This window comes from Vicugna pacos, chromosome 21 (assembly GCF_048564905.1).
Source record: "Vicugna pacos chromosome 21, VicPac4, whole genome shotgun sequence".
In the NCBI taxonomy this organism is placed as follows: domain Eukaryota; kingdom Metazoa; phylum Chordata; class Mammalia; order Artiodactyla; family Camelidae; genus Vicugna; species Vicugna pacos.
Genome location: NC_133007.1, coordinates 15,130,856 through 15,152,027, shown reverse-complemented (window position 1 = coordinate 15,152,027; position 21,172 = coordinate 15,130,856). Strand labels below are relative to the sequence as shown.

Sequence of the window (21,172 nt, the reverse complement as noted above, 5' to 3'; positions counted from 1 at the left end):
GATGGTCCCCAGCGTCTTATTAAAAGAGGTTTCTCAGCGTATGGGCAGGCCGAACATCTGGGACAGGCAGTGAAAGGATGTTGTAACCCTTACGGGATGAGTCTCTCTTTTTTATTCCTAGGCTAGATCTATTTTTTGATGAACAGTCTGGTAAACACAGTTTCCCTTATAGAAGGTCTTCATCCATTTTGGTCCCTTTCTTGCTTAAAGCCTGAAGTAGCCCCACAAGTTTTCATGAGCACGTATACATCTCTTAGCTTTTCATACTAAATCATTGATAAAGCAGCAGCTCTTCACACTAGCTTCGTTTTTCACTTCCTCCACCAGTTTTTTTTTTTCTTCTGATTCAGATGCAAAAAAACTGTGGAACATAGCACTTTTCTAGCTATTTCACTGTTTTAGGTCTTTTCACATGCCATTATTTCTGCTGGAGCTCTTTTTCAGTTTTCTCTCTTGGAAAAATCCCTCTTTTTCTTCAAAGGTAAGCTTAAAAGAGTCTTTCTGCCCTATCAGTTGGTTAGGACTCCTTTATTTTGTGTTCTGTAATAACTTGGGTTGTATTTTTGCCCAAACACACTTGCTACGCTTCAGTGTTAGCACTAATTTAACTTGTCTATCTCTCCTACTAGATTATACGTTCCTTAACGTCAGGAACCATCATTCTGGGTCTCACTACCTAACACAGATGATCAATAAATGGCTATTGCATGAAAAAATGAGTGAAGGAAGTAAGAGTAACTCCTTTCTAATTAGTTTTGGCGGTAACTCAGAGGCCCCCAAATGCCAACGTGCAACTTGTCTTCATCAAAATCTGGTGGAGGGATGGGGGGCTTTTGAAAAATTCAGATTTACAGGCCCATCACCAGATCTCCATATTATGAGGACCTGTATTTTTATAAAAATTCTCTATTTTTCTAAAAGATTGAAACCAACTGATGGGCAGTTGGTTCTCAAGATCAGTTATCTTAGTCTTGTTTTCTTTCAATGCAAATGTTTTTAGACAGGTACTACTGAAGCTGTGGTTTCACTGCCCCACCCAAAATCACATGAGGGAAGAAAATAAGAATACTCTTTCCTATTTACCTTTTTGTCTGCACCACCTTCTTAGCAGAGCCAGGAGCGTCCCACACACCACTAAACCTGTTGCAGAAGCCACTGCTCCACCAAAATAAGTCAGGGCTTCCTTGACAGTCAGTGGCCCCGCTGTAAAGCAAACACACACACGTGCAAGACATAAGAAGTGTATTGTGCAGAAGACCATCGTTCCCCCAGGAGGGTCCCCAGAACTCTAAGAGGTGAGATGAAGTAGGTCATCAAAGATCCTGGCAGAGCTAACAGCCCAGCACAAGAAGATCTGGAAGTCATAAAATCACTGCAACAGAATGGGACACAGGGCCTAATTTTCTTCCTAATGCTTAAATATCAAACATAATTTCTGAAGGAGTCAGGGTAAGGACCCAACAGAAGGGATTCAGTGATTAAATGATAGACAGAATAAGTGGAAGTTTCGATAAATGAAACTGTAGGTAATTTTAGGGGGGACAATTGAAGATTCATTTGTGCCAAAAAGAAAGAAAGAAAGAAAAAGTAGTTAAAACAAGCTGCTGGAGAAAAAAAGTGGAAAAATAAATGGGAGGGGGATGAAATAAACCTTACAAACAGATGGAGCTTAATTAAGGAAAGTCTATGGTAGAGGAATATGGTAAACAAAGGCCTTCTGAGATAATAAATTAGGAGTCTGCCTTAAATCACCTCCAGTTTAAAACATTTTGAAACTTCAAGCTGTAACACACACAGATTGTAAAGAAATGAGAGGATTCATTTCACAAACTGGAGCTTTGAAAAAGGAATGGTGATTGTCAACAGAGTCACTGAATTTGATTCCCACTGCTCTGCATAAGGCAAGGAGCTTCCGTTTGAGTCATTGTGAAGCACTTATTAAACGCAGGGGAAACCCAGTGATGGAAAATGAGACCACTGTCAAAAATACACAGAGAAGAAACTCTGATTTCATTATTTCCCATATCAAAGTGACTTCCTAACCCATCTGAGAAATATACCTTGGCAGGTTGGCACAGAAGTCGACCACCAGCCGTTCTCTTGGCAGGCTGCTCTCTCTGAGCCATTAAGTGATTGACCCTCTGGACAATAGAAGCTGCAGGTTGATCCGTAGCTGAACTTCCCCCAGGGGCTGGAGCAGTTCATCACTATTGGCTCAATAATGTGTAGCTCGGAGCATTTGACAGCTGCAGAAAAAAAGAATGCATGAATAACAAACATAGAATGAAAGTAAAGAGATTATGATTTCATGTGAAACCGGGCTAGGATTGCCAGTAGATGAGGATGGGCACATAGTAACATTCAATAAATCCCTGCCTTTCAGGGTGGGAGGGTATAGCTCAGTGGTAGAGAGCATGTTTAGCTATGCCTGAGGTCCTGGGTTCAATCCCCAGTACCTCCTCTTAAAATAAGTAAATAAATAAACCTAATTACCTCCCCTCCAACAAAAAAAATCTAAAAAAGAAAAAATATTAAAAAACAAAATTTTACTCCTTAAAAATACTGTTGTTCTAAATGTTATCATTACTACCATTGGCAGTTAGCTGTCATGTGAACACATGTTTTCTAAAGTAATAAGTGTTTAGCACAGCTGGCCTCTGAAAGTTTGAAAGAAGTAGAGACTGCCACCCTCTTTAAACTATTTTTCAGAGAATTTCAGGTTGTTCCCCCAAATTTGTGGATAGGGAACTAAATTTTACTCAAATTTAACTCAACTCGGAAATCTGAATTTAGCCCAAATAAATGTTATTGAGTCATAATGCCATTTGCAAAGCGCTGTACTGTGTTTCACAGGGAACACAATGATCGAAGAGACATCGTGCTTCATGCGTAGGGCGACAGGTCTTCAAGAGGTATCATACATGCTTTCTCTTTTTATTTAGGTTCCAATTATGAAAATATGAGATGTCTACACTGTTGCATCATTAACAGAATCGCAACTTGTATTTCACATTTCATGTAGCTGGTTTCGTGTTCAGAAAGCTTATTGTTCTAACACATTTTGGACAGTTACAAATGTTTCCTCCTTTAGGTCTTTGAGTACCAGGCCATTAGCTTGTGACATAAGGAAGGGGACAAGCGGTACGCCTGCTATACATCCCTTCTAATTGGAATTGATGTGAGTTTCATGGAGAAGCGGAGGCCAGAAGTGGTCCTTGGGGTTGAATGCAATTTCGACAGGCACACACAATGACTAGCTTGCTAGAAGATAGCATCAGGACTGCCTGCTTCTTTTCACATTACCTCTGCATGCTGGCGCTGCTGCTGTCCATTGTCCAGAAGGTCTGCATCTGAGAGCACTGTCTCCCATGAGTGTGAATCCAGCTTTGCATCCAAAGTGACAAGTGGTATTTAAACCAAAGTTTCCCAGGTGATGCTGGCAGGACATTCTTCCCTTCTCTGGAGGGATGAGGGCTGGACATTGCACCTCCAGATTAGAAGCTGCTACTATGTCTGTTTTGAGAAAATGTTGCAATTTAGAGAGCCTCCCATTAAAAAGAGCGTAACAGAGTTAAGACTGACATGGAATAACCAATTTGCACTCCTTTCATAACCAGAGAGGCTCTAGCAATAGCTCCTTAAGGAACTTAAGGAAAACCATTCATCTCAGGTGTGGAAAACCAGGCAAAAACAGTGATTTAAAACTGTCCTCAGAGAGATGATTCTCCTGGCCAGAAGAAATTGGGAGAGGGGGGACATCAATGTTACAGATGTTGAAAACAAAACCAGAATAATTGGTGCAGGAACGTAAGAATCCATATAAAGCAAAATATGCACAGGCCAATTGATTGCCCATTGCTGCCTCATTAAGAGGTGGCATTGTCCTCTGGCCAAAAGTCGGCATGAAATACGAGGTGTGAATGATGCCACTGGCTTTGTCGCTAACCTGCCATGTGGCAGAAAGATGACAATTGACTTCTCTAAGCCTCAGTTCCTTGATTTGAAAGACTGGACCAGTGACTGCACCCTGGCAGTGAAGCAACGGAGACCATTCAATCAACTCAATAAAGCTCTTTGAGAAAAAGAGGCCAAAATGAGTAAAGAAAATGTGTGCCTAAGGATCAGTGTATCTTTTATCCACAAGTGTGAAAAAGTCCTTTCACTCCTTATAAATTTTTGACTCATATGCTATGTTTCCTAGACCCCAATAGATAACCCATTTAATGACAAGAAGTGGAGCTCTCACAAGGATAATAATATAACATGTGCCTGTCCCATCAGAAGAGTGTATGTAAGTGTGTGTTATTTTTGTTGAAGGAATTTCCAGAAAAAGAGCTGTCTCAGTGAGGATATCCTACTTTACCTTCACAGGTCGGTGGAGGGGCTGTCCATCTGCCAGAAGCTGTGCATTCCACGTGGTCGGACCCCTCCAGCCGAAAGCCCTTGTTACAGGAGAAATGGCAGGTGGAGCCAACGATGAATTCTCCCCGAGTGTCAGAACAATCCAGGCTTCCGCGCTCTGGGGCAAACAGTTCTGGGCACTTGATGGCTGGAGAATCAAATCAAGAATGTCACGATCTCCAAGTTGATGTGGAAGCTTGGTTTTGCACCAGATTTGTTCATTCACGTACTCAACAAATCCTGATGGCGCTCCCACTAAGTCTGGTGTTTTGCTAGGTCGCCAGCATTTCCCAACAAACACAACAGGTGGTTAAGTACCAGGGCAGGGGGAGGGATGGTGGGCTTGCAGAGAGGAGTGTAGGTAGAAGTCACACTCAGGAATTCACAGTTTCATCCTCTTCCCTCCACACCCGCTGCTTCAGAGATCTCGCAGCCACCCCTGACTCTCACTGTCCTCTCTGTATAAATGCAGCCCAGGATTTCATTTTTGGCCTTTCCTCTTGCCTGAGACTTCTTTCTATAGTATCCTGGTGTCCCTGCAAATTCAACCCAACACATCTAAAACTGTGACGATCATCTTCTGTCCTAGAATACTATTTCCTCCATTTAGATCCCCACTTTTTTTTTTTGTTGTTGTTGTTTGGTTTTTTTAACCACGATTTTGTAGCATAGGAAACCTCAAAACCTCCTGGTCAAGCTAGATTAGTCCCCAGGAATTCCCTGAACTGACCTCATGTATTGTTGCCTCTGGTTCCTGGCTCACACTGCTCTAAAGTTCTTTCTATTTTCACTGAATAAAATCCCACCTGCCCTCTAGGATCCAACTGAACACAGCTTCTCCAGACTCTCTGCAGCCTGAAGTCCCCTCCCCTGAAGGCATCCATTTTTTCGCTTGAACTCAGATGCTGTCATATCTCATGTCATCTCTTCCCTCTCCTGCTGGATGGGGAGCTCCTAAAACCCAAGAACCAGAAATCTTTGTGTCTCCCACAGTTCACACTGCAGGATCTCAAGAGGTGGTGCTCTTGCCAAGTGGATGAGGAAATGAATTTTTAATTTACCATTTCCCTCAAAAACGGTTTCACTAAATTATTGCCATTATGTATTTCTCTTAGGATCCTGTCTTTCTCACCATTAAATTCTCTGACATAGTCTGTTATTTATCAACAAATGCTGGGTTATTGACAAACTGAGTGACTATTCTTTCTTTAAATCCAAGGCTATCTCAAAGCAATTCTTTAATTGGGTAAGGCTCATTTTGCTTAGCTATTTTCCTTTTTTTTTAAAAAAATAACCTCTTGAAGTCCTATGTGATGCCTCATGGAAAAGTGATACATATTGGCTTTTATATACTTGCCCACCTGTTTTATTTGTTTTTGTTTTTAAAACTTTTTTCTTTTATTTTCTTTTTTCTTTTTTCTTTTTTTTTTTTTTGCAGGGAGTAGGTAATTAGGTTTACTTACTTATTTGATTTTTCAGTGGAGGTACTGGGGATTAAACCCAGGACCTCAGGCATGCTAGGCATGTGCTCTACCACTTGAGCTATACCCTCCCCCCTGCTCATCAGTCAATTGTGGGTCCTTAGTGTATGAATCCATACAAATAGCCCAGTTAACATACTGAATTTCAGTTTGAAATGCTCAACTTTTTGAATAATTAATAAATCCATGGATCTGGCAGATAAACTCCATTTATCAAACATTTATGAAGTATACCTATTGGTGTAAGTCATAGACATTAAATCATCAGTGAACATTTTCACTAAAATAACTTTTTCAGAATCTCCCAGAATTTCATATTTAAACCCAAGAAAATACATAATGTCAACCACATGAGAGCAGGGACCTTGTCAGCTCTTTTCAACACTGTATCCCAGGCAACAGGGCCTGGCAGCAAGGAGGGGGGTCTGAAAATATTTGTCAAATGAATGAATAAGTCAGTGAGCACAATTTAATTTGGATGTGTTCTAACAAGTGTTTTTACATGGTCTGAAAAGAAACAAGAGGCATTACTATTTTAAAAGACTGAGTTAAGTGACCCCTAGTATACACAGAGAATTACTACAGCATTAAATGCACTTGGGGATATTGCTTTGGTCTCAATTTCGTCAGTCTTGTTCTGCCAGGGTTATAGATACAGCCTTTTGTTATCTATGAAAGGCTCTGAATCCTCTTCTGTAAACACTAACCTTGTCCCATCATAGGCCCCCAACAAGGCCTTGACTAACTCACATAGGGAACCATGTTTTCCTGTCTGAAGGGCAGTGTGGTGAGGTATATGGAAACCTAACCCAGATCTGGTGAATGGTGGGCACCCAGCAACCATGGGCTGAATTAAATTCGTAGGTGATACCAAGGGAGCTGCTGGAGTGGAATGGCCAAGTGCAGATGTAGAGGAAGAGATTTTTACCAAGGAATCACATCTGTGGGTAACTTTAGAAAGTCGTCATACTCTTGAGCCTACTCTAAAACTTTGCCAAAAAACTGAGTCACTCCAAAAAGAACAGAAGTTGGATAAGGGTTGTTTTTATCACCATACTTAATGCTTCATTTTCATGGACTTCAAGGCAGTGCTGTCCACTGGAAAGGTCTTCAGGGATGTTTTTCTGTGACCCATGAAGTAGATGTGCATGATTGCATGTGAATTCGTAAGTTACTGGATTCACTGACACTCAGTTATCAACTTACAACCTATTTAGCTGATTCGCCTCTGTTCTTTTGTATAATCTCTTTTTACTTGAGTTGGATATAATTTTATCAAGATTTTTTTTGCAAAGATATAGTATAAATAATCAATTTAAATGAGTCGGCTGGTCTGAACTCAAATGATAAAAATAAAGACTAGGAGTCTTCATGGAATCAGAGGAATGGAGAAGTAAACTATAGATGTGAGCCAGGCCAGGGCTTCGAGGGCACACATTTGCTATATTTTAGAACTTGGATGAGTAGGGACATGGCAGAAGGGCAGGGCTAGGATTGGGACTTGGTGCCAGGACCCACCTCTCCCCACCAAGGTGAGGTTGGCCATTAGGAGTTGGGTCTCCAGAGTGTCAATGACAAAGTGAATGGGAGATCAGTAATCTGCATCAGGATAGTGTCCCAACAGGCGGGGACAGGAGGGACACAGCAACCAGAGACAAGCAATTCAGCACCACTTAGGTTCAGGGAAATGGATTCAGGTCCTGGAGGGCAAAGGCAGGGAGGAGACTGGGAAATACAGGCAGAGATCAAGTCCTAGACAAGGAACTGACATTCTAACTAAAAAGAAATGGTCTATGGAACCACTCAAAAGATGGAACCTCACATTGCACTGTGAAGTGGAGACTGAGTGTTCCACCTGCCCCACCACCCCTGCTTACTTGGTGGCCCTCAAGCCCCTCTGATGTAGCCTCAGACTCTGCAAAACACCATGTGAAAATCAGGGTTCTGAAGGGTTAAAAATTCAGACTCTGGTGTGTGGGAAAAGAAGAGAAACTATTTGGCTAAATATAGAGAGTAAATTTGGAGAATGCGGTAGAAACACAGGTGCAGATCCAGAGCTGATGATCAGGCTCAGACGAGGTTGACGGTTCCAAGGCCCATGGTTGACTTCAGCTGCTGCCCAGGGGCAAGGTTGGTTCTAGACACTGACTGCAGCTATACCTGCAGGGTGGGGGGCAACTGCTGCCTCTTGTTGAAAAGGGGGTCTAGAAAGGAGTGAGGCGAGCAGGGGCTTCAGAGATTACAGATAACAACCATGTTGGTTGCATATGTGATTTAAAACTTTAGTGAGATACTTCTTAGGGATTGTTTTATTATTTAGCCTTGAAACTGAATGTGGAAAACCAGAGCTCGTGATAAATGTCCACCGAATACATGAATGAGTGATTGAGAAATAAGTGATGAAACACAAACCCTAATGATATCAGCTGTAAATGTTCTAGACCGCTCAGGTGGCTTGTAGTGTATCTTTTTGACGGCAGATAATAGCATTTTATGTCCTTTAACCTACAGAATTCTTGTCCAGGGAAGAGACCTCAGAGTTGATCTTGCTCACTCTTCCCCTTTGGGAACTGGGAAAATCAGGGATGTGAACATGATCTACATGACATGTGACTTCGGGGAAGAGCAACACAGGTTTTTGGATATTAATCTAGTGCTCATTCCACTGGAAGGAATAAGTGTTTCGCTCTTTTCATATAACACTGATATATTTCTATCAACATATCCTCTCATTTGATCACCAGGCACTGCCTTCTCTAAAGTTCACTTTGCAGGTTACAGCTGCAACTAGAAAAGCGCAGGGGAAGAGAGTCAAATTACAAGCGACTGACCCGGGATTCAGAAACCCGCCACTGGGTGGCAGTGTAGTGCAGTGATAAAAGCACTAGCCAGACTCCAGTGACACCTGGGTTTGAATCCTAACTCCATACTTCCTAGCTATTTGATCTTTGCCAGCTATTTATCGTCTCAAAGCATCTGTTTCTTCATCTTTAAAACGGGGACAGTAATAACCATGTTAAAGATTGTTGTATGGATCGAATGCAAAGATGCATATGAAATAGTTGGTACTTACACAAGCAATAAATATTAGCTATTGTTGTTGGCTTTATTTTTACTGAGTGCAGGACATGGAACAGTAAGTTAGAACAATGGTGACTTTTGAAAGTAGACATGAGCTATAAATTAATCACTCCAGTACACCTCTATTTTAGATACTATCAGACAGATGTTTTAGGGGACTCACAGGCAGATAAGATCTGGCCCCTGTTTTTGAGGGGCCTGCTAATTCCTTGTCAAGAGGGCTTGAGCATGAGAAAATTTAATTGGTAAATGATAAGCTTCAAGTCAACAGATACTTGTCACACCCCCACTTTTTATTCTGTCTAGTTGCTGCAGGAAATGCAGAGATGAAGAAAACACAGTCCCACCCTCAAGGAGCTCATAATCCATACAGAAGGGGAGCAAGGAGAGTCGCACATAAACAGTTAGACTGTGAGATCCTGGAGGGGCTGGGACGAAATCACATCCATCCTTGAATGAGCTCAGTGTCTGGGGCTTGGTAGTGCTCAGCGAGGGTGAGTGGAGGAATGAATGAGTAAGAGCACAGTAGAGAAATTCTTTACAACGAAGTAAAAGTCCCAGCAACATAGCTGAGCTTCGTCACTTACTGACAGCGTGAATTTCCACAAGTTACTTAATCTCTCTGAAACTCTATTTTCTCGTCTATAAAAGGGAGATGATACTGCCTTTCCTCATTATTCCAGAATTGTGGTAAACATCAGATGACACTCAAACATGTTACACAACTGTGAAATGTTTGAAGTTATTGTTATAAGAATATTCAGAGAGAGAGAGACAGAGATGTTGATCTAGATTATTATACTTTGTGGAGAAAGCTCTCTTTAGGTTAAGAAGTTTTACATGAATCCCTGATGGTCCTCCATTCTTTAATGTTATCTGAGAAGCCATAAGAAAGGACAGACCCATGATCCTACCTTCACACGTTGGTGGGGAACCTGTCCAGTGTCCGGATGGGGTGCAATCCAATCTTTCTGGCCCAGATAAGGAGAATCCCTCATCACAGATGAAGTGGCATGTGGATCTGTAACTGGAATCTCCAAGAGGTTGGATGCAGGTCTTTGTTCCATTCTGAGGGCTTAGCAGAGGTGTGCAGGTAATGGCTACCATGGGCATGGCAGAGGAGGAGAGAGGAGATTGTTTTAGAACACAGCAACCTGAAATGATTGTGTGTGTATGTGTGTGTGTGTGTGTGTCCTTAACACACAAGGGCAATATTTGGTTAGAAATGATTGTTTGATTTTCATAGTGCTCTATCATTAGTTAGAGGTCGTGGCTGTGTAACATAGCAGCAGCGTACAGTGGACTGGCATCCTGAAACGCTCACCCACAAAGAGCTTTAGAGGTGATTTAAAGGGGAGCTGGTGCTCAGTTAGGAAAGGTAGTGATGTGGCTCATGTCAGTTGCCCTGAACAGGAGTGGGAATGGCTACTTCCTGGATTCCTTCTTCAGAGCCAGACCTAAGGACCTTGCCAGAAAACAATGACAAATGATTGGAAATAGGGACCTGGAGTGAAATACTTTCTCTCCCTCCAAAAGCTCCTTCTCCCAACCAAGTGATAGAAAGAATCCGGGTCCAAATCCTGCCTCTGTTACTTACTTGCAATGTATCATCTCTGGACAATAAGCTTTCTGAACCTCAGTTGCTTCATCTATGAAATGGGAAAAATAATAATCCTTGCCTTGCAGAGATCCTCAGTTACATAAAATAAGTTAACTGAATCACATGTAAAAATTAAATTTAAAAATATTTTTAAAATCCTGACACAAAGTAGGGACACAATGTAATTGGCCACTTGCAATGCAGATGTTCTTCCTGCAGTGGTACAGTGACCAGCCCCAAGTTGTTCACTTATGAAAGAGGTAAATGAGACCTCATGGTTCTTTGTCACAGTTTGTACATGTAGAGTTTGTGGTGCTAGAGGATTTGATTTGGTTGGAGATCATGCTCTGTGACTTTTGGCAAGTCACTTAACCTCTCTGAATCTCGATAGCATTATCTTTAAAATATGGAGAATAGCATTACAGAGCTCCTAGGATTTTTACAAGGCTCAAAAGTGAAAACACTCTGTAAGCAAATGTTAATAGCTGTCAAGATATCCCTCTGCCAGTTAATGAAATAAAACTAGGTTAAACATGTTGACATTAAAAAATGAAGACTGGGGTGAGGGGTATAGCTCAGTGGTAGAGTGCATACTTAGCATGCACAAGGTCCCAGGTTCAATCCCCAGTACCTCCATTTAAAAAATAATAATAATAAAAAAATGAAGACTAAGAGAACACGTGGATGGTTTAGGGTGTTTCTTCTTCACTGTTTAGCCTGACTGAGTAGTATGTGGCTTTAGATCAGAGATGGTGGTGGTATGGATAAACTGAGGGCTGTTTTTTGGCCACAGATTTGAACTGCTTGAGGTTTCAAGAGCACGTTCTATACCTTTCTATTCCCTTCATCCCTTCCCCTCTCCAGCTTCATTCTCCCTAATCTCATCAGTTTGTCCAAAGACCTAGTTATTTTCTACCACTTGGGTCTTTCTGTATTCAGTGCATGTATGTGTGTGTGTGTGTGTGTGTGTGTGTGTGGTGGGCCAGGGAAAGGACACAAGCCGAGGAGCCTATAAACTGTAAGGACAAATCAGGAGGGTGTTGGAGCCCTGGAGCCCATTTGCAGCTCTTCTGTGGCCTTGCCTTCTGATGGCTGGGCTGGGGATACAGGGGCAAGTGGGACACTGAAAAGGAAAAATGTCTGATCGCTCTCTCTCAGAAGTGTTACAACAGCTAGTGGATTGCAAGTCTCGTGGTACCTTCCTGCCCAGACCACATTTGGGTATTTCACTTGATGCTCACCCAACAGCAGGAGGAGAAAGTTCAGTCACAGTAAACAAAGAACCAAAAGCGGAAGGGAACTGGAAGGTCACAGGAAGCCGTGGTGAGTGATAGCCTCCCTGTTGTGACACACCCAGCAGGCAGGGCAGTATGGGGCAATGAACTGCAATCTGTGCCCTGCACAGCCCAAGGTTACCCAGAAGGGGTCCCATCACTGTAACACCCTCCCCAGGGCTCCCAAGTTCTTCCCCAGAGCTGTGTAGACTTTGCAATATATCTGGGCTTCAGTGTAGCCAGGGTGAGAGCTGAGGGGCCAAGGTCAAAAGCCTCACCCGGGTCTCTGCAGACCCAGCTCAGAAGGTGTGCCCAGCCCCAGCCCCAGTGGCTTGCCGTGCTTTCTGCTGCCTGAGGATAGAGGACATGAAATTCTGTTGAATTTGTTCATTGGTTCATTCATTCATTCATTCATTCCCTGTTGACCTAACTTAACAGTGGTGTCCGTGTGTGTGTGCATGGGTATGTGTGACCTGAATAGCCAATGGCTTACTTTTTATTAGAAACATGGGTTTGCCTGCTTTCACTCAGACGTTGGAAGTCTGTACAAAGAGAAATGCAAAGGCAAACAATGCAGAATTGCCTTGTATTCTACCTATTTCATTTTATTATTAAAATTGTATATATATATATGCACATAAAAATACCATTTGCGTGAAGTAAAGAGTGGATAGGGAAAATACTGGAAGAATTCATACAGAAATGTAAAAACATAACCAGTATCTTTTTAGGGTGGGGCATTTTAGGGGAGGTACTTAAGAAAATATTTTGTTTCTATTTTCTTATTTTCCTGTAGCTTTTATAAATAAAAATCTTATTTTTAAAAAGCAGTATTTGCCATAAATATAAGTAAATAATTGGATACATTGAGTAGAAAAAAGAGTGGGGAGTATAAATAGTATGCACCTGTCCTAAGATTGGCAAACGCAGATGATTAGACTCAGTTCTATTTCATACAATAACTGCTTTATCTTATGTCAAGCACAAGGCAGATATACAGACTTATGTTGAATATGCACTTTTTTCTCTTCTGAGGACCCTGCAACCTTGCATGTATAGATTAGTTTTTCCTCTTTTCATCAGTCTTCACTTTATACTTCTCCAATCTTACACAGACCTTGGAGGATGTTTGCAACCAGGCACTTGTAAATTCTGCCCCTCCCATTCCACTGTTCAACCCATCAGTTGCCCCCTATTCCAGAATTATACGCCATGTTTCCTAGGAGGAAAGTGCCCAGTCAGCCTTGGGACAGCCATCCTGAGGCTACTTTTTCCTCTGGTCTTCTTTCCAGGTACTATTTTTAGGCAAGTGAGTACAGTTCTCCTGGTTCATGACAGGAGCTTTCAGGTCCTGGTGAAGGCAGATACAGAGTTGCAGGGGGCCACTCCCCATGACCTGTTGCAAAACTTCCTGTCACTTGTGGTGTCTGCCTAGCCCCCAAAGGCATCTGCATTTGGGATCCCTGGGTTATGTGATGGAAGTGTTTATTAATTTTCCAGTCCATTTCAAGTTTCTGTCCCCTAGACAGTTACCACCTCTAAAATATGGCTTTTTACAATAAGCCTACAACGTATTTTTGAGATGCTGGAAAGAATCTTACCTTGGCATTCCGGAGAAGGATCACTCCAGTCCCCAGTATCCAAGCATTGCAGCACACTTGCTCCCACCAGCAAGAAGCCATTGTCACAGGTGAAGCTGCAGGTTGACTGGTACCTAAAGGCACCAAAGGGATGGGAGCAGTTCACCCGGGCCTTGTCTGGGGCTGGAAGATCCTGGCACTGCAATGCTAGGAAGAGAGGAATTGAGAAAGTAAGGGAATGAGAAAACAGTGATATACAAGTACTCATTAATTTCAACCCCTTGACCCTTTCTAGTAGTGCCAACAAGAGGGATTTCTGAGTTGGGCCGGTTTAACCTGGAGGATGAGAAAAGTGTCATTTAATCACAATGCCAAATGAAGGACTTTATGAGGAAAATGCTGAGCCGTTATTAAGAATTTTGGCAAAACGTATCCGTAATTTAAAAAATGTCATACTTTTGGACCCAAGAATCTATGCTTAGTATGTAAACGAAAAGCATATCAAAAATCAGTTCAGAGTTTTCTATCATGATATTATTTGTGAGAGCAAAATATTAAAAACAAACATAAGTGCCACGAATTAAGAGGCAGAAAATTAATTATGCTGGGTCCATGAAAGAAAATTAAAGGTCACTAAAAATTATATATTTCACCTTGAAAAGATATGGGAGGTGTCTCAATGTGTGATATTAAGTGAAAAAGCAGAATAAAAATTATATCTATACCATGATCTCAATCCGTAAAATAGGTGACCATAAACAGAACACGTACATTCCATACATGTTAAGTCTTTTCTCATCTTTGAAATGGGAGCAATAATTTTAATTCTCACATGGAGTTAGACTAAAATGCTTAATAAATATTATCTGCCATTATTACTATTATTAATAGTAGCAGCAGCAGCAATAGTCATGAAATCACCACAGCTATGCATCAGGTGCAGATCTCGATTGTCAGAGTGGAAAACGCTAGGAAGGCCTCTCAAGGGTAATTGCAACCACATGTCTGGATACTTAAGAGAAGAGCCAATTCTTCTTCTAGATGATTAGATGTCACCTGCCTGGAGTCAAGAATGGCTCTAGTGAACCCCCAAGATTGCCCCTTTTTAAGCATGTCCCAGGGCTCTCTGTGTCTTTGCCTCTCGGACAGTACACCGCAATACATCCCATTACCCCCACTAAGCCCCACCAACATGGTGCACAATGATCTATTCCCCTTACTGCCCCCCCCTTTTTTCAATATTTTATTGTGGTAAAATACACATAGCATAAAACTGATCATTTACTACTTAACCATTTCTAAGTGTACATTTCAGTGGCATTAAGTACATTCACATTTTTGGGCAACCATCACCACCATCCATCTCCAGAACGTTTTTCATCATCTCAGGCTGAAACTCCATATTCATTAAACAGTAACTATCTCTGCCCCTTCCCTCCAGCCCCCTTTGCAACCACCATTCTACTTTTGGTCTCTGTGATTTTGATTACTTTAAGACATATATGTGGAGCCATTCAGTACTTGTCTTTTTGTGCCTGCCTTATTACATTCAGCATAATGTCCTTGAGGTTTCACCCGTATTATAGCATGTGTCAGAATGTCCTTCCTTTTTATGGTTGAATAATATTCCATTGTATGTAGATACACTTTTCTTATCCATTCCTCTGTGTTGGACACTTGGGTTACTTCTACATTTTAACTATTTTGAATAATGCTGCTGTGAACATGGACATATAAATCTCCTTTTGAGACCCTGCTTTCAAACTCATTTTTAAATTTAGACCCAGAGGATTCACATAAATTGCTCAGGGAGCTCACGTGAAAGGCCAGTATTCCACTTCTGGGACATGAATTCTGTGGGGGGTACTCTTTGTAAAAAAAAATAATCCTAGTGACCTCCCTATGCCTGAGTTCTTCTACAACAGCAAAATATTGAAACCATGAACTATTTAAAGAAGCTCATTTTGTAAAATCAGAGACATGATTTATAAGGTTATGTTATTATCATTATTTTAGCTGCATTTGTAAAGCTTATAGCAGTTTTAAGCTTTATTTACACACATTAATCCATCACCACTAGTGAGGCAGGTAGATAAGGCAAATAATAGTATTCATTTTGCAAATGACACTGAGCCTCAGAGAGAGGAAATGACAGATTGCTGCCAGGAAATGGCAGAACTGGACTAAATGCCTTGTCCATTACTCTTCCACAATTCAGTGCTGCTCCTCGTGCATCATTCCTTCTTCCCAATCCTCCCTCATTCCAACTCATCACATCCATGTCTATCCATGCCACCGTCACCCGTGTTTCAGTGTGCTGTCGCATACATGCATCTGAGCCTGCCTTCGCTCACCACTTCATTCCGAGTGCCCAGCACAAAGGGCCTTGCACATAGTAGGTTCTTAGCGAATATCTGAATAACAAATGAATGACAGAACTAAATGCAGATGTTGATAAATTTAATAAACTGAGAGGCACAAAAGGAACGTCAGGACATCGCAGTACCTTGACAGACCGGGGCTGGCGCAGTCCACTGTCCCAAGTCAGCACATCGAACTGTGTCAGCTCCCCTCAGCCTGAAACCCTCTGCACAACGAAAGCTACAGCTGGTGTTGTACTGAAATCCTCCTGAAGATGGGGAGCAGTCCATGCTTCCATGGGCAGGACTCTCTGGTGGCTCACATGCAATGGCTAAGTGGAAAAAGTGATCATTAGAAACTGGGTAATGGAAGGGCTCAATTCTTTCTCAGAAGAGCTCTTGAGAGATGCTACATCTTTCTGACCCGCATTGTCAGTCTATTCAGAACCCCAAATCCTCCCTTTCCCAGAAGGGGATCTGCCCGGAACACCTTATTCACCTGGACCACTGACCTGCCCTTCAAGTCTCAGTTTAGACTTCACTTTCCTTAAGAAGCCTTCCCTGCCCACCTCAGCTCAGGGTACCGGCTCTTCCAACGTGCTCCCGCAGCCCCCATTCTCGAGCTGTTCATGCACCATCGTGATCCTGCCCCTTAGATCACACCCTCCTTGAGTTCTCCTAGTGGTATCCGGGAGCCTGGCAGTGGTTGAGATATCGAAGTTGCTCTTTAAATATTTATTGGCAATATTTGTAAATTGGATCTGGATAGAGTAGAAATGGAACAGGCTGGACTTTCAAGGAGAAAGCTGGCAGAATGCAGCTATTGTTGACACTCTATCACCTAGCCCTATAAAACGGTCCCCAACAAACCATATCTCTGAAACACAGGATGTCATCCTAATCAGACTTCTATTGCTAAGAGAGTACAGCCCAAGGTCAGTTCCTGAGCACAATTAAGTGACCTCAACTCTGGTAAAGACTGGTTTCCTCATGCTCTTCCTTGATAAAGCATTTGATTTCCAGGCTATTCCTGGGCAGGGGGTGGGGGGAGTTTCAAAATATAAAGTCTACCCTTACACTGTGACCTTAGACCTCTGGTTTTTATAGGATCAGGGCATTTAAGAACCAAAGATTCTCTAGGGTTTCTCTCTTACTTTGTAGATGAGAAGTGGAAGGTTCAGAAATGTTAAGTGACAACCCTAAGGTCAGATATCTAGACAGTAGTAGAGCTGGGCTCATAATCCAGGACTCCCAGAATTCACTAATTTAACATGGAATTTCCCACTATCCTATTCCCCCTTTCTGCTTTGCAACATGAAGGTGTGAGGCAATTGCACAGAATTCAGTTTTGCAGGATTATGTAACTGCCTAGGATTATATCACAGCCTCTTTTTCAATGCAGTGTTCCTTTGCTTCTCTGTCAAAGGCTACCTCCAAGGCCCTCAATGAGCAATCTCTCTCTTTGTCCTAATAGCCGCTGTTCTGACTCTTTCTCAGGTATAGGATGTTGTCCCATGGCTTCTATATGCCAGTGAGGCAGGGAGGGAAAAAAGAGGCAGAAACAAAGGAGGATCAACTCCCCAGCTCTCGCTAGATACTTTATACATGCTACTTTGTTGTATACTTTTCATATACTTCATCCTCACGAAAGCTCCCTGCGACTCGTAGCTCATTTCACAAAGGAGAAAAATCTTGCCTCCTGGAGGCTAAACAACCCGTTTCAGTGTCAGAGCCCGGAGGAGGTCATCCTGATATTAGAGCCCTTTATCTTTCTACTGTGCCATGACTCCTTCCCAGATGGACTGAGGACTGCTAAAAAAAATCCCACCTTCACAGGCTGGCAAGAGTGTGGTCCCCTGACCAGGGTGAATGCAGTGGAGTGTGTCCTAGCTCCTCAATCCATAGCCAGCTTCACACTCAAATTTGCAGCTGGAGCCACATGCAGAGGCAGTGAGGGCATGAACACAGTCCACGGTTCCTTTGCTAAGGGCTGACACTGCACAGCTGGAGAGAACCGAGGACAGAAAGAAAGGTACTGAGGAAGGAAAAAACTATGCTCACAGCTGGAGAGCAATGGTGGAACAGCCTCTGGAAATCCAGGTGGAGCGAGAAATCTCTAAGGGTACGGGACCTGAGCAATATTCATCCAGACTTAAGAGTACCAGTCCCCAGGGTGACCTGAATCTCTTTTTAAAAAACTCCCTCAAGCTGTTTCTAATGTCCTCTATTCCCTTTACTGCTACCATCCTGGAAGGTCTTCGAGTGTCTAGATGCCATCTTTTCCCTCTTCTGTGAAATTTATGAATGAAGTCCTTCTGAAACTGCTTGAGGGCAGTGAGTTTTCGGGAAAGAAGGACTTTTAAATTTTGTTTAAAATCAGTAGTAAAATCAGCCTCTTGTTTATCTAGAGCATGCCACTCTTCCTTCCTTAGACGTACCCAGTCTAGCTGAGTGGTAGATAAAAGGAGAATCAACTTAGGGCGATTCAGGTGTTTCTCCATAAGCTGGTTAGTTTCATCTGTACTCTCAGCAAGAACCGGGTGCAGGGGACAGTCTACACCTGCAGCTGCCTGCAACTCACCTTTACACACTGGAGCTGGGGCTGTCCACATCCCTGAGGCTGTGCACTGCACCACCTCTGGCCCAGCTAATGCAAATCCCTCTTCACAACTGAAGCTGCAGCTGGACTGGTACTGGAATGCTTCTTCAGGGTGGAGGCAGGTCATGCTTCCCTGCTCAGGAGTCTTCAGGGGTGGACACTGGACAGCTAAAAACAACCACAGAGCAACAGCGTGAGACCTCGGGTTATGTCCAGCACCTTGGGAGCCTTAGGATGCTGCAACAGCAGACAAGGTGATGAACTTGGTTGGTTAACTAGTACTTCTAGTGATTGGAATGATCCAAACACCCTTATTTTTCATTTACTTCTTCAAAAAGAAGCAAGGTAAAATAATCAGATAGGTGATATCCAGCCCTAAATCATTATTGTACTCTGTTCCCTTTGCAATTAACAAAGGGAGAGGAATCCCTTTGTAATCCTTTTGCCTGAGAATCAAGAATTAAATTGACTACCTCATTCCACAGATACAAGATACCATGAAAATCAAACTTAGCCTTCCTCTGGTTGATGGGTAATTGTAATAACCACAATTTCCCGTCTAATGTAGACCCTCATTATTCCCTCTTTTTTAATGGAAGACGATTATCCTTCCCTCTGCAATTCTAGTTATCAGTAAGGATTGAGTCTACAGACCTACACACTGTGGGGGCTTATTCGTCCAGATTCCAGAAGCCAAACATTCCAGCTCGCGAGGTCCCTTCAATGTGTAGCCTTCAGCACAGTGGAAACTGCACTGTGAGTTGAAAGAGAAGTTTCCCAGAGGGTGACTGCAGTTCTTGAGTACATGCTGAGGGAGTTCAAGTTCTCCGCACTCTTTGACTGTGGGGACAAAATATTGATTTCTTTCTTAGCTGATTCAAAGGCAATGGTCAGGTTTGCTGAAAGCTGGAACTGTTTGTATGATCCTCTGAACTGTATCTCACTAGGCTTCTCACCCAACCTGTCATCTTTACCTGGTTCCGTTGTATTGGCTGCGTTTGGAGAAATAATTATTCTTCCACTGTTTTTTTTTTTTCAAACAAGCAAAAGTAGCCTTTTACCTTTTGAGATTTTACGAGCAAACACTCCAAGAATAAAGTCTTTTAACGCAGAGTGTGTCTCAAACAGTTTGAATGAGGCAGACTGACAGAGGGCATGGAGAGGGGCTAGGACTAGCCTTGACTCACTGGAGAGTCTCCAACGTGACTCACTCCGCTGCATCACCTCTAGCACAGACCAAGGACCACAATAACATTGACAAAATAGTGCCCTCACCGTATTCACATTCTGGTCCATAGAATCCAGGGTAGCAGGAGCAGGTGTAGTTCCCGATGGTCTCGATGCACTCTCCTTGCTTGCTGCAAGATGTGTCCTGGCAGGAGGCTGCAAGTATACAGTAGGGTCAGAATCCTGGGCAATCCCAAGAGATGTGAAGGAAAGCTGGATTCTTGCTCCAAGCCGCAAACTTAGCCCCACTTGGGTAAGATTGAGCTGGCTAGACAGAAGAAAACCCCAGCATCCTCTGCAGAGCCAGCGCGTTCTCTGTGAAGGGCACTGCAGGAGCCTGCTGGAGCACTGAGCACTTTCCACTTTCCACTGCATTTAGTGTTGCCTAAGGAGGGATTGCCTCCTATGGACCCAGAGGGACAAATGCAGCCACCAACAGATGTTGAGACAGAGAAACTCCTCTTTGTGGCACAAATATGTTGTGGCTTTTTAAACCAAGAGCATTCGTAGATTTGTATTATTACAGAAGCTTCTATGACAGATATTCCAGCATGGAGGTTAGGAACCCGACATGGGTAAGGAGGTCACACGTAGATGATCAGAATCCACTCTCTGTTCCCCACTATTATATGACCTCAGGCAGGTTACTTCTTTGAGCCCAACCTGCCTAATGTTAGGGCCAAAGCCCTTCCACGTTTTGTTTGTTTCAAATCTACCCTCAGCACCACGTGATGGAGATACAGAGGAGCTAAAGCAGATGATTAAGAGTTAATCATGATCAAGGACAAACAGCCTTTGGGTAGATGTGTCTCAGGTTTAAATATGACAGGGTTCGACGGTACAGAGCATGACTGACCCCTCAGTCCCTTCTCTGTGACACTTGGGTGACAGAACAGAGAAGGGCCAGGCTTTCTTTCCTGCAAGAGACTCTTTCCTGCAAGTAGGCACTATGCCCTTGGTGGCAGGTTAGTACTAGAATGGATACTGTGAAAGCACAGAGAATGGTTTTATTGATGAGGTCATAGTTGAGGGCTAGGTCTGTGGCCAAGCTGTTTTCTGGTGCTGTTTCCTGAGCCTGGCCACACATTGGTCCACACACTGGGGTCATCACAGGAAGAAATTTGTATGTCATGTAGAGGGTAGTGCTAGGTCATCTCTGTGTTCTCTCTCAGCTCTGAGATGCTGTAAATCTATAAGCCATGCAAGGTTCTACAGCAGAAAGTTCCCATGGGTTTGGTGAAGCTGCACTGGGGCCCTGGGAAGGGTTCCAAGTTAAGAGAAGATGCAGGAGGCAGCAGTAGCTCCTAGATAGAGGTTTGGTCCACATCTTCCATCCTGTTCACCTTGACCCACCAATGCCTTGCAGTAGCAGTACCTGCCTGCCCTATGCTCTTAGAACATGGCTGTAGCTTCCTCAGGATCTCAGAACTCTAGGAATGCAAAGACAGACAATGTTTTGCATTGCAACTAATATTAAATGGACTAATGATGCATGAACTAATCACAATTACTGATATTCCGTAGGCATTACAGCTGTGTCTCCTAGAGGCAAGGCCAAGTTCCCTCTCA

At 42.9% G+C, this 21,172-nt stretch overlaps 1 protein-coding gene across 1 annotated transcript in view; it reads right to left on the bottom strand.

Annotated features, from left to right (window-relative positions):
* The window catches only part of SELP (selectin P), a 35,405-nt gene that overhangs the window by 2,917 nt on the left and 11,316 nt on the right, over positions 1 to 21,172 (bottom strand). Inside the window, exons 4-13 of the mRNA XM_072945884.1 lie at positions 19,652 to 19,759; positions 19,031 to 19,216; positions 18,359 to 18,544; positions 15,924 to 16,109; positions 13,439 to 13,624; positions 9,878 to 10,063; positions 4,364 to 4,549; positions 3,304 to 3,513; positions 2,061 to 2,246; positions 1,084 to 1,203 (exon numbers count right to left, since the gene is read on the bottom strand). Of these exons, the coding sequence (XP_072801985.1) occupies positions 1,084 to 1,203; positions 2,061 to 2,246; positions 3,304 to 3,513; positions 4,364 to 4,549; positions 9,878 to 10,063; positions 13,439 to 13,624; positions 15,924 to 16,109; positions 18,359 to 18,544; positions 19,031 to 19,216; positions 19,652 to 19,759 (1,740 nt within the window). The remainder of the gene's footprint in view (positions 1 to 1,083; positions 1,204 to 2,060; positions 2,247 to 3,303; positions 3,514 to 4,363; positions 4,550 to 9,877; positions 10,064 to 13,438; positions 13,625 to 15,923; positions 16,110 to 18,358; positions 18,545 to 19,030; positions 19,217 to 19,651; positions 19,760 to 21,172) is intronic.